General features: G+C 52.3%; 1 protein-coding gene across 11 annotated transcripts in view; it reads right to left on the bottom strand.

The window, feature by feature from the left end:
• Positions 1-13,664, bottom strand: part of SCN5A (sodium voltage-gated channel alpha subunit 5) — a 102,626-nt gene that overhangs the window by 23,444 nt on the left and 65,518 nt on the right. For 5 of the 11 annotated variants that reach the window (XR_012430983.1, XM_065540364.2, XM_005546683.5 and 2 more), the window contains exons 17-20: positions 10,113-10,553; positions 8,571-8,735; positions 5,381-5,501; positions 4,053-4,207 (exon numbers count right to left, since the gene is read on the bottom strand). Coding sequence is in view for 9 of the 11 variants with exons in the window: in XM_065540364.2 (XP_065396436.1) it covers positions 4,053-4,207; positions 5,381-5,501; positions 8,571-8,735; positions 10,113-10,553 (882 nt within the window). In the remaining 2 variants the exon portion in view is untranslated. The remainder of the gene's footprint in view (positions 1-4,052; positions 4,208-5,380; positions 5,502-8,570; positions 8,736-10,112; positions 10,554-13,664) is intronic. The other 6 variants (XR_012430984.1, XM_005546678.4, XM_074031711.1 and 3 more) reach the window with 2 other exon arrangements.

Consider the following 13,664-nt stretch of genomic DNA (forward strand, 5'->3'; position numbering starts at 1 on the left):
CTTTTCTTTTTTTTTTTTTTTTTTTGTGGGGGATGGAGTCTCGCTCTGTCGCCCAAGCTGGAGTGCAGTGGTGGAGTGCAGTAGCGCGATCTTGGCTCCCTGCAAGCTCCGCCTCCCGGGTTCACGCCATTCTCCCGCCTCAGCCTCCCGAGCAGCTGGGGCTACAGGCGCCCGCTCCCGCGCCCGCTCCCGCGCCCGGCTAATTTTTTGTATTTTTAGTAGAGACGGGGTTTCACCGTGTTAGCCAGGACAGTCTAGATCTCCTGACATCGTGATGGGATTACAGGCATCAGCCACCAGGCCTGGTCAGATGTTTGTTTTTATCCTCCTATTTTTTCCATTTCTAGTACTTTCCATATCTGTAAAATAGGATTAATAATAGTACCTATCTTATAGGGTTATTGTGAGAATTAAATGAATTAATGCTTATAAAATGCTTAAAACAGTATCTGGAATATAGCAAGTGCTATTTAAGAGTTAGCTATTGTCTTTATTATTATGATGTTAGGTCAAATTTATTATATATAAATATATATGTATTTAGATCTCTGATTGTCTTGTTCTTTCCACTGGAATGTCGAGAACTAATAGAAATATGGCAGTGTTTCCCAGTACTAGTGCACTGTTGTCACTTTTTCCTGTTTTTTTTCTCCAGTGGTTTTGGTTTTGTATATTGAAGTGCTATGCAATCCCAAGCAAATGTATACATAATAGCTATACCTATAATAATATATATGAACTTACATAGGTATACATGATTATATATTATAATATATACTTATATTTATATAGGTTTATATAATTGTATATAATTATATAAATATATATGTATATATAATTATATGTATAATTATATAAATATATATGTATATATAATTATATGTATAATTATATAAATATATATTTTTATAAAGATATATTCATATATTATATGAACATATTTATATAGATTATAGTTACATATTTAATACACAAATATATTTTATATATTTATATATTTCTACATATATTTATATATTTTGTATAATCTATATTTATATATTTTGTATAAATCCATATTCTTTTATAGATATTTATATATTATATTTATGTGTGTAAATATATATGTATTTTATACACACACACATACACACACATTTTTTTTTCTTTTTTTGAGACAGGGTTTTGCTCTGTCACCCAGGTTGGAATGCAGTGGCATGTTCATGGCTCACTACAGCTTTCACCTCCTGGGCTCAATCAATCCTCCCACCTCAGTCTCCTGAGAAACTGGGACTGCAGACATGTGCCATCATGCCTGGCTAATTTTTCTTTTTTGTAGAGATGGGGGTCTCACTATGTTGCCTAGGCTGGTCTTGAATTCCTGGCCTCAAGCGGTCCTCCTGTCTCAGCCTCCCAAAGTGTTAGGATTACAGGCATGAGCCACTGCACCCAGCCAATAGTTATATTTTCATTATAGGTTGGACCCTCTGTGTCTCATCTCAAGCTTTTAACCTTGAATTCAATAAACAAAGAGCACCCTGAATTTGTTGTCATTATTTGCATTTGCCTGATCTACTTTATTAGTTCACTATATATATAACATATATACATATATATGTTATATATATATATATTTGTGTGTATGTGTATATATATATATTTTAGACAAGGTCTTGCTCAGTCACCCAGGCTGGAAGGCATTGGTGTGAACAGGGCTCACTGCAGCCTTAACCTCTCAGGCTCGAGTGATCCTCTCCCCTCAGCCTCCTGAGTAGCTGGGACCACAGGCATATGCCACCATGCCCGGCTAATTTTTAAAAATCTTTTTGTGGAGGTGGGGTCTTACTATGTTGCTCAGGCTAGTCTTGAACTCCTGGGCTCAAGTCACCCTCCTGCCTTAGCCTCCCAAAGTGCTGAAATTACAGGCGTGAGCCACCATGCCTGGTGGCTTTTAATATTTCTGAGTCACATTGTTTTAGGTTTGTCATTTGAGAGCACATGGCTGAAGATTTTTTTTGATCCATTCTGAGTCCTTTCCTTTTAAAAGACGAATTTTATCCAGTTACATTTATTATTAAAACACATGTTTGATCTTGCCTCTATTATACTATTTTGTTTTCTGATTTTATGTTTTCTTGTTGCTTCTTTTTTCCTCTATCTTTTGCTGTGAGATCTCTGTTTTTCCTTTAAAAAAAAAAATCCCTCAGCAATTTGGAAAGGATATAGTTTGCTTTCTGTTAAACAAGTTTACAACTTTAAATAACACACTCAGATTTCTCTTTTTCTCAATATATCATTGACGTGGTTTTTTAACAACAGAGCTTGGCTGTCTACCCTGATTAGATTCACCAGATGCTTGCCAAAACTCCTCCTCACTTATGCCAAGCTGAGCTTTCCCTCCACAGCCCAGACGAAATGGCTCTGGCTGCCCTTGTTTGTGGCTGTTTAAAAACAAAACTCGTTAACATATTGTCAAACCATCTTTCTCTGAAGCCTACAGAGATTTGGCTCTAGCTGCCAATGGTAAAACAGCAGGCAGGCTGCAAGTCATGGCTCCAGTCCCATTCTGGAACAGGGGCGGGGCAGCACGGGGTCGGGTGGGAGGCCCAGAGGTTTCCAAGTGACAGCCACAGTGCTTCCCCATGGCCTAACCCCACAGGAGGAGGCAGCATGGAATGGAGGCACATAGCTTTGGATCAAAGTGCCCTTTCTCTCACTCTGTGGTCTAAAGCATTCTGTTAGTTGCTCATCTATGGGGTTCTCACCTCCCCAGCAATACAGGCTTTCCCTGGTCCAGCAAAGTTTCCACAGGCTCTTACTTCCCCTGGTCCAGCAAAGTTTCCATGTCTCTCTCTTTTTTTTTTTAGACTGAGTCTCGCTGTGTCCCCCAGGCTGGAGTACAGTGGCATGACCTCGGCTCACTGCAACCTCTGCCTCCTGAGTTCAAGTGATTCTCGTGCCTCAGTCCTCCCAGTAGCTGGGATTACAGGCACCCGCCACCACACTTGGCTAATTGTTGTATTTTTAGTAGAGATGGGGTTTTGCCATGTTGGCCAGGCTGGTCTCGAACTCCTGACCTCAGGTGATCCCTCGGCCTCCCAAAGTGCTGGGATTACAGGTGTGAGCTAGCGCGCCTGGCCGTCTTCTGCCTTCTTATTCACCCCTCTCCCTGCTTCACCAGCATCTTTCAGAACCCCCTTCAGGGCTGTTCCATCTCTTCCTGGAAATGCTCTGAGAGATTAGAGCGGCGTGCCTAGGAGCCAGATGGGGCAACCCTGGAGGGCCTCACTGCTCCTCCTGGCTTCAACACCTTCCTGTTCTCCACAGTCCAGCTCTATCTGCTCCCTCCAGGGAGACTACCCTGATTGCTCCACCTTCTCTGACCTCCCATCACCCTGATTGGGTGTTTCTGAGGCCAGGGCTGAGGCCTCCTCCTGTGGCTCCCACATGGCTGAATACACAGAACTAGATACAAAGAGAGCTTAGAAGACTGACCGAACAAATGAGAGGTCAAGACAAAGGACTCTGGAATCTGACTGCTTGGGTTCAAATACCAGATCTGTGGTTCCTGAGTGGTGGGACCTTGAGCAAGTTACTTAATGTTTCTACAAAGAGTTGTCATGGGGATTAAACATCACCATGTGTGAACTACAGGGCGCAGCCTCCAGCCTGAAGACATGGACTCAGTGGAGCCAGCACTGTACTATGAGCCAGCGTGGTTAACTGCACCGTGACAGCTTGACCGAACACTGATGCTGTGTGCAGGTGGGTGTGTCACCAGAGCTCTGGTGTAGGAGGCTGGTGATCTGGGGCAAATCATTTCCCTTTTGTGGAACAAAGACGACGGCCTGGACACATGCCCTCTGCGAGCCCTTCCTGCTCTGGCTTCCATATGTGCCGTGGGTGTTGAGAGTTTGTGAGCTGTTCCCTGCTCTCGGGGGCTGGGGAGCACATTTTCAGCAGAGGCTCTGCCCCAGTTTCTGATCTGACTTTCCAGCTGGAGACCTCCTTTCCCTGCCCTCCCCTCCTCCTCCAGCCGTCCCTGCCCCAGCCCTGCATCCCCAGGAGGGTACCAGCGCTCCACTGCTGAGCAGGATCATGAAGATGATGAATGTCTCGAACCAGCTGTGCTCCACGATGTGGTAGCAGGTCTTGCGCAACCGCCACCAGACCTTCCCTGGGGCCTGCGAGGTGTCCACCGCACAGCAGGGACAGCGCCGGACACAGCCTATGGGAGAGGGTGAGGGTCAGGCCCAGCTCAGGACCTGTGAATGCCCACGTCTAATGGCAGAAGGTTGAATGGATGAAGAGATGACTGACAGAAAGAGCTATGATGGTGGGGGTGGCGAACAGGGCAATATGGTGAGCAGGGCCGTGTGAGCGAGGGCCGTGGGCACCACCCAGGGGGGCTGCACACTCTGCAGACACCCTGTGAGGAGGATGGATGGACTGAGCATCCAGTGAGTGGGTGAATAGCCTGGCAGGCCTGGGCAGGGACAAGGCTGGGCTGGGATAGGTTCCAGCTTGTCTGCTGCTCATCTGGGAAACTGTCCCCCTGGGGAAATGATAGGAACTCCTGGGCATTCCCTGGGCCTTCTCCATGTTTGTAGTTCCTGAGCCTTGGGAAGGGCAGACCCCCCATGGAGGGCAAGCTCTCATTTTTTTTTTTTCTCTCTCTCTTTTTTTGAGATGTTTCACTCTTGTTGCCCAGGCTGGAGTGCAATGGCACAATTTTGGCTTACTGCAACCTCCGCCTCCTGGGTTCAAGCGATTCTCCTGCCTCAGCCTCCCGAGTAGCTGGAATTGCAGGTGCCCGCCACCACGCCCAACTTTTTGTTTTTTTAGTAGAGACGGGGTTTCACCATGTTGGCCAGGCTGGTTTTGAACTCCTGACCTCTGGTCATCCATCCGCCTTGGCCTCCCATAGTGGGGATTACAAGCGTGAGCCACCACGCCCAGCCAAGCTCTCATTTTATCCCCAGTTACCCTCCAAATATACCACCAATCCATAAAAACTATAGATGCCAGTCAGCATGGCCACATGTCATACCTGCCTCAAGGATTTACAGAGGGCCTACTATGTGTCAGGCACTGTGCCAGGGCCTGGTGGTACAGGAGCGAATTAGACCCAGACCCTGCTGCTGTGGGGCACACAGTGATGCTAACACACCACAAACACAGTGTTTCCAGTCCTTGGTGCAGCTGTCCAGCCCAGCACTCCGTAGGCAGACACGTCAGGCAGATAGAGGAACCCCCAGGGTAGCAGAGGAATGGAGGAGGTGAGCAGATATCTAAGGCAGGGTGTTGGTGCCACGTGGCCCTGGGCTCCGAAGAGCTGCTGGTCCTCCTGTCCCTTCTGGGTGGAACTGAGACTGGGGCAGAGGGTTGCCCGGGCCGTTACCTTCGGTGAAGCAGTCCTCTGGATCCTTGACATCCTGGCCCAGGTCAGGGATCTGCTCCAGGAGCTCAGCGGTGTTGGTCATGTCTGCTGTGCTGCCCTCGGAGCCACTGTCCTCTTGGGTCTGTGGACAGGGGTGTGGGGCAGGGTGGGAAAGGGTGTGAGTGTGGGCTGAGTAGCAGCCTTTGGCCTCGAGCCCAGAGTCTGAAGGAGCTTGGGGCTCCCTGACGGGAGGCAGCATCTTCATGACGCACCCTGGGACCTGCCACAGAGCCACCATTGGCCGGTCAGGGCTGGGCCAAGGCTGGACCTGGGAGCTCCCGGGTCTGTGATTCTGGTCTGCTGGAGTCTGGGGCTAGGGTGTGGGGGCTGTGAAAGGGGTCTGAGAAGCCACTGGGGATGGGGACTGCATCTAGCTGGGAGCAAAACGGACATGGGGTAGCAACGTGGACACACGGTGGGACATGGACACATCGTGGTGGCATGGCACACACAGTGGAAACAGGCGTGCCACATCCAGAACAAGTCAGAACCCGGATCCCGGGCAACACACAGGAAGCAAGGTCAGACTGCAGAGAACAGGCCAGCAACCCCACCCACACGTTTTGCCCAATTCCCATGGGTTCTGGTGTGCTGGGCAGAGCCTGGAGACTGGGAAGGTGATGGAGCCCTCCACTTCCTGCCCTTGTAAGTCTGCTGCCTTGACCTCAATAACTTGATTATAGGGAGGCTACAGAGAGGCATGTGCATGCAGGTGTGCCCTCGTGAGTGTCCGTGTGTGTCACTTGTGGGTGTGGGTGTGGAGGGGTGTTACAGGGGCCACTGTGGGTACCCTGCTCAATTCCATTGCATGAGACTAGTGCACCCATTCCCAGCCACTGTGAACACTAGCTGCTCAGCTGGCCCTCCTCCAGAAAATCATCTTCAGCTGGGGGCTGCCGTCCCAAGGGGTGGCCAGTGCCCAGCAGCCACTGATACAGGAATACAGAAGGCCAGCCCCTAGCCTTGAGCTGGGACAATGCTGTGGTGCAGTTCGTGCCCCAGAGCTCTACTTGGGACAGGATGAGGCTGACTCCAGCTGGAAAGCCCTTCCGTAGCTTCCTCCTTTGCCTCATCCTGTTTCTCTTACTTTCTCATGGGTTTCTCCTGAGAACACCCTCAACAAGTCATTTGCACAGGAATCCCTCTGCTTCTAGGGAACGGGACGTAAAGATGGGTATGTTGGGGGAAAATCCATCATTCCCTTCAGGTCAGGTCCAAAGCCCCCACCTTGGCTGCCACCACCTCACATGAGCTCAGGCCCAGGCTCCATTTAGAGAGGGGCTTGTCTGAATTCCTGGGCATGGCTATGCTCCTACGGCTGCCTTCTTTCTTTTCTTTTCCTTTGATGAATCAATCTGCTGATGCCTCAGGGGCTTCTTTTCCATTTTTGAGATCTGTGATGGGAAAGGGATGGATTCTGGAGGGAAAACAGAGCCTACTGTTCAGTGCAGGTGGATCCTTGGCCAGAGAGATGGGGCTCAGCCTTTCGTGGTCCCCCGTGGCTTTGAGGGTTCCTTCCCCTCTCCTCCCAGCTCAGTTAGGGGATGAAAGGAGTTGGGGGATGAAAGAGGCAGGCCAGAGGAGAGCAGCATGCTTATTTTTTCTTTCCAAACACTGGAGCTGTCTGAAGTCCATGGGGCTGTCATGTGAGAGGAGTGAGAGGACATGTTCTCAGGTCCTACTGCAGGTGAGACGAGGGAGTCCCTTTCCCAGGAAAACCCCAGCCTATCTCTCCCTTATATAGGCTCCCCCATGAACTGATTTGAAGAAAGGAAGACTTTTAAAATTCATTCAAAGGTTAGCATCCGTGTGAGAGCCTCTTCTCTCCCATGACATTCTGCCTCTCTCCTGTGTCTTCCTGTCCCCACGTGCCTTCACGGCTCAGACCATCAAGTGGAGAACCGTGATCTGCACAGTCAGGAAGATGACTCTAGTAGGCCCTTGTGCTCCAAAAACTGACCATGCTTGCAAAACTTACATGGGCCCATCTCACAAAAGAGGAAAAGGCACAAGTGCTGCACTGAGTGAGGTCGGGCTGCAGGACAGTGGCCACCAAGCATTCTGAACATGTGCCCTCCACCTTCTGTGGGCTAGATGTGAGTGAGGCTGGGCGGCTTAGTCAGCAATGCCACCAGCCTCTTGCTCAGGGGTTGCAAACTCCAGTGCTTACAGAATCAGGCAGGTAACAAAATGCAGTCAGGCAGGTGGCTCTGTGGCAAACTAGAGAACTCCAGCCAGCATCCAGGAGGTGGCTCTCACTTGCCTCTGGCAGGGTGGCACGTCTTCTGATTTTTCAAGAGAAGCCGGAAATGCAGATTTTTACATAAAAGCTCCCAATTTTTAAATAGTGGCAGCTATTTTAAAGTAAAACCTTTCTGTGACCAGATCAAAATGCAGTGGTAGGCTGGGTGGGCCTCCCACTTGTGGCCTCTGCTCTGGTGCAGATAAGAAGCTGCTGGTGGGCAATGTGCTCATTCTCAGAGCTCCCTGAAGTCTTCTTTGTTCTTTGTTTTTGTTTTTGAGACAGGATCTCCCTCTGTCACCCAGGCGGGAGTGCAGTGGTACAATCTTGGCTCACTGCAATCTCCACCTCCAGGGTTCAAGTGATTCTCAGGCCTCAGCTTCCTGAGTAGCTGGGATTACCAGGCGTGCACCACCATGCCCAGCTAATTTTGGTATTTTTAGCAGAGACGGGGTTTCACCATGTTGGCCAGGCTGATCTTGAACTCCTGACCTCAAGTGATCCACCTGCCTTGGCCTCCCAAAGTATTAAAATTGCAGGTGCGAGCCACTGTGCCCAGCCTCCTGAAGTCTTTGGATGAGGATATTCACAGGACAAACATTTGCCAAACAGGACCAAAACACAGGGATGGAGTGTGTGGAGAAGGTGAACACATGGAGGTAGTAGGTTAGTACTGCATCAGAGTTTGGGACCAGAATTTCCAGAATTTCCCCTTGGCCTTGGGCCCTGCACCATCTCTCCCCTGTCAGGAGAGGGATGCCCACTCTCCCCTCTGCAGATTGGTCTTCCACGCTGCCTGTGACAGTGGCTGTGGCTCCCAACAGCAAATGCAGGCGTGCACCTCTCACAGCCTGGCTCTGACCCAAGCAGCAGTGCCCCGCTGGCTTCATGGACAAAGGCATGCATTACCTCACCACACCCTGGGGCCTGGGATTCCTCTTTCCGCTGCTGCTGCTGCCAGTCAGCCTGAGATACACTGGCCTCAGCCTCGGAGGAGGCAGTCGCTGACACCTGGCTCCAGGTCCTGGAATCCGGAGGGGCCTCTGGGCCAGCGGACACAGGCTGGGATTCCTGCTGAAAAGATCCCAGCCTATGAGCTGAGTCCACACACCCAGCCAGAAGGTCTCCAGGGCCCTGACCCTGGGGGTTTCAGACCCTGCCCGTGCATCTCGCTCACTGCCTCCAGCTCTCTTCATGGAGCCTCCATCTCACTGAAGACCCCTCCCTCAGGGGGCCTGAGCAGGCAGGTGGGAGGTTCCTGGTAGGTTCAGGCAAAGGGCCTAGAGCCAGACGAAGCCCCTGGCCAGCCTGGCATAACTCCTCCTCCCCAGACTCCCTGGAAGGGTGCAGCTGGGCCGCGATGGCCAGCTCACAAATGCTGGCCACTGTAGGAAGGGCACATTGACTTCCCTCGTAAGTCCCCGTGGCACTCTCAGATGAGAACACAAACACATCCCCCAGAGAGCCAGAGTCGACGGGCTCAAGAGAAGGAACGGAGAAGGGAAAGCAGAGGCAGCTGGAATTCCCCTCCTGTGCTAGAGATCATTGGAAACTGTGGTCTTGGCAACACCAACACGCCCCCTCCCTGAGCAGACATTGCCACTGCCCCACAACCTGACTGAAAGGGTGGCCTCTGGGACCACAGGGAGGCTGGAGGACGTGAAACCAAGCCCAGAGCCTTAGATCAAGTTCCACACATGGGGAGCCGCTGCTCTCCACAGCCAGGCCCACCCAGTGCAGCCCCAGAGGAAGCAGCCAAGATGGGCCGGACTCAACAGGGAGAACACTCCTGGGGGCTTGACCTAAAGCCCTAGGGAGAAGCCATCTGAGCCTGGCTCAGGCCAAGGGAAAATGGAGGGGAGGGGAGGGGTGGGCCCTGCCTGCTTTGTGCAGACTCTGGTCCCCAGTGTTAAAAATAACAGGTTGGGAGATAAGATAGTGCTGTCCCTGACACCTCAGTCTTAGGGATGCTTATTTTTAAATCTCAGAATGAGCCCTGGCCGTGGGAGGAGGGGAAGGGGCAGTCTGGAGGTCAGAAAACTGTACTTCTCCTTCACCAAGACACTACCTTGCCAGTCCTGGAGGGGGACAATGGTCAGTGTTGGGACTGGGGGCTACAGGCTCTGTTCTAAACTCATGAGGAACACCTAGCAAGTCTCTCTTGCCATGCCTCAGTCTCCCTGTCGTACAATGAGCTCCCCATGCCCAGCCAGGGCGTGAGTGGTGGACAGCAGCGCCTCCCCAGGTCGGCTTCTGGACTGAGTTAGGAAGAGAGGGTTGAGGGCTGGTCTCAGCACCGCTCTGAGAGGCTGGCTGTTGTGCGGAGGGCCTGCCTTCTACCCCTACCCACTGCCAAGGCAGTCTGGCAGAGGCAGCCACTTTGAGCGAGGCTGGGTGGCCCGGACAGCAGAGCTCTGGGCCCTGTATATACATGCAGGGGTGGGGGCCCACCTGCTTGCTGGACTCCTCCTCCGTGTCCAGGCTGTTCTCCTCATCCTCTTCCTGGTCATCTGTGTCTGACTCGGCCACAGCGATGGGCACACACACAGGCTCTGGATCCCTGGGGGTGCCCTGACCCGGCTGCTCGCCTTCCTCAAACCGTGTTTCCTTGCGGGTGGGAGGCACCTTCTCTGTCTCTGGGGGTGGTGCGGAGTAGGGGGTGGCAATGCAGCTGGGCAGCTGGCCCTGGGCGGCAAGGGCTGCGGGCTTTTGAGGCCGCTGCCGCAGGAGCCCACAGCAGAAGTCCCAGGTGGTCCGCTTGACAAAGCGCAGGCCCCGCTGGATGCGGGCCAGGGCCAGCTGGAGGTTGTTCATCTCTCTGTCCTCATCAGGGGCTGTGAGGTTGTCTGCACTGAAGGAGCTGAGCAGCAAGGCCAGGAAGAGATTCAGGACCTGTTGAGATAATGGGTCAGGCTCACCAAGGCACTGCGTCATGCCAAGCCATCCAGTCCCGGTTCTATGATGGGGAAACTGAGGGCTAGAGACCTTTAAGACTGCCTGTGACAAACAGCTCCGAGGCTCGAATCCAGGGCCCTGAGCCCTCATCCTAACCCCTCATTTTCTTGAATATGGAAGGTTTGGCTATAAAAGAAAATACAAACTCGAATTCTTCTTTCCAAGGGCTCAGACACAGTCTGAATTGAGGATGTCGTGTCCTGGCTCAGGTTCATGGGAGAACTATGCGTGCATTCAGTGTCAAAGTGAGGGGCTAGCCCAGTCACACACACTGAGCCCTGTCTTGGCACCAGTGGCTTCTACACACAAGCCTTCTTCTCCCTTTTCCTCTTCCTGCTGCCTTACGAGTAGTGAGGGGCAGTGGGGTTAGGATGGGCACAGGTCTCCTTTCTGGGAAGTGTGAGTCCGGGGACAAGACAGTATCCCACTGAGAAGCCACCCAGAGCTTTTGGGACTTTGTTGGAAAGAGGGGGAGCAGTGACCTGCCTCTGAGTTCCCCACTGAAGCCAGCTTGGTGCTCAGAGGCCTGGGGCTGCTGCTGTAGGGCACATGCCACCTGAGGCCCAGGTCTGCCACGCTTTCCAGGTGAGGGATGCTGGGACTGGGCAGAGAAAGGTGCAATTACTGGAAAAGAGGTCAGGAAGGCACACGCAGCCCTCAGGCACTTGGACTAACCATGGGGTCAGGCCACTGAGAGCTGACCATATCTAGGCTGTGAGGGTAGGCTAGGAAGGGTAGTCTAGGCTAGGAAGGGTACTGTGTGAAGGTCAAGGCCTGCTATGCTGCAGGGAGCCAGGGGAGGGTGCAGTGTTGGAGGTTCCACAGGGTGCAGTATTTTATTGAGGTCTATCATCAGGGCTTAGGGACTTGAGACTTCTTAAGAGGGGTTGCATAACCCTCTGCCTTTGGATGGTTCTGGAGAATTGCTTGCCGTTAAGCCCTCCTACAAGAGTGAAGCTTTAGCTTTTGTTTAAAAAGAAGGCCTTTGCTGTGTGGCAAGGGGCTGGGCTTGTGTCCATTTCCCAGTCTCATGGAGGGTCAGTTAAGATGGCGGTGGGCTGATTCCCACATGCATGGGTCAGACTGGCCCATGGCTCACCAGGCCGCCAGGCCACCATGGGCTTGGTGTCTCCTCCCTCCCAGCGCCTTTATGGCAGCGTGGTGTGTGAGGATGGGTGCACAGTTCTGTTTGGAAATCCACTCTGAGACTCTGTTCTGGTTTCTCAAGAGCCTCTAAAACACGCCACTACCAGGGACTTCATCCCTATCAGCAGGCTGGGAATGAGAATTCTGACAAAAGCAGCCTCAGAAACATGCCTTTGGCTTAAAAGTAATACATATTCATGCGGACAGTATGGAAGGTGAAGAGGTAGGCTCTCCCATACTCTCTCTACGGAGAGATGATCACTTTTGACACCTGGCAGCCTTCTTTATCATTACTACGGGGTAGAGCATGTGATGCAATTCTGAGCTGCTCTCTACACCGACCTCTGGCCTGGCCCCTGGCCTTTGTCCACAAGGACCCAGGCATGGCCACCTCTATTTCCAGGAAGAATGCCCACTGGATCCTTCCCCCACAGCCCTCACTCACACCAGGCCCTGCATCCTCCAACCTCCAGGAGTCCTGGGCCTAGGCTGGGAGTAGGGTGAGGGGGCGGAGGGTGAGTACCTAGGCAGCCATGCCCACCCACACAGGAGTCTAGGGCCCTCCTTGTCGCTGGCTTCAGAAGTTCAGCTTCTTCCAGTGCTTTCCCCATCAATCGTGCTGCTGCTGCTCCCAGCCCTGCCTGATCATCACTTCCCATTTCAATGGCAATCTTGCTTCCTCCCACGCCCAGCAGAGGCCCAATTCCTCAGGCGGCCGGGGAGGGGGCTGCGTGGGCTGGCATTAGCTCCCTCCTCCAGCAGCCTCTAATTTTCTCATCCTCAGGCAGATCTGCTGGGAAATCGCAGGGCTCCGTGTGAGGGGTGGCTCAGCGTGGCCCTGGGCTGAGTGCTTGGCAACTCTCATTCTCCCTAGAATAGACAGCCTGGCAGGCCCTGGGGTTGGGATGGGCTGAGCAACCGTCCACCCCAAGGGATAGCTAGTTTGAGGGGACATAAGCGGGGGCTGGGGGCCAGCCAAAGAGCAGGGTTCTAGTGGCATTGTGCACTGAGCCCTGGCTCCGCTCTCTCTGGGCTCCACATTCCTTTGGCCTCTGGGCTCATGGGCCGGCGGGGGAATGATCCCAAATTGGCTGGCCCTGTCCTGGCCTGGATAAGGCACATGGGAGAAGAAGTCAGACAGGTTTGGGGGAAGACTCTGGAATCTATAGCCGATAGTACTTGCCCCACAGCAGGCTGAAAAAGTGAATGTAAAACCTCTCTATGAGCTGATGTGACCGCACTGCCCACAACAGAGACATACAGCTATGGGTGGGAGCCAGACAACGAAGGTATGCTGCTTGAGCATGTGTGGGCCACCTGTGTACCCAGGAAGGTAGCTTCACATCCAAAGTGGACACTGATTGCTGCCTGAACCAGACTGACCCCAACCTTGCCTCTTCCTAAGGCACCTTCTCTGGTATTTAAATTTTGACCTTTCTCAGTTCCAGAATTCCCCACATTGTAAAGACACAAGACAAGATGCACCTGCCCAAGGACAGACAGGTACCCACAGGAGCAACGGTGTGGGCCCCTCATGATGGGACAGCAGAGACTCCTACCACACTACTCAGGATGACATATAAAGCTCCTATGGGCCCCACCTTACCTGGACCACCACCTGTCTGCACCTGTGCTTTGCTCATCCTGCTCCTTCCCTCTTCAGCATTGCCTGTTTATCAGATCAGCTCCAAAATCCCTTCCAGGAAGCTTTCCTTGATTTTCCTAGCTGAGTGGGAACAGTACCCACGGTCTCCTCCTTAATGGCTCTGATCACTCTGACCAGTCTGAGAGTTATTTCAGGCCTGTTTGAACTCTCCACCTCCCCAGTCATCTCTCAAGCTGGTGAGTGATGTCAGGGCTAGCGCTAGACCTCATTTGCCTCTGTATGCCCAACAGCATGTG

The sequence above is a fragment of the Macaca fascicularis genome, chromosome 2 (genome assembly GCF_037993035.2).
Source record: "Macaca fascicularis isolate 582-1 chromosome 2, T2T-MFA8v1.1".
Classification (NCBI taxonomy): Eukaryota; Metazoa; Chordata; class Mammalia; order Primates; family Cercopithecidae; genus Macaca; species Macaca fascicularis.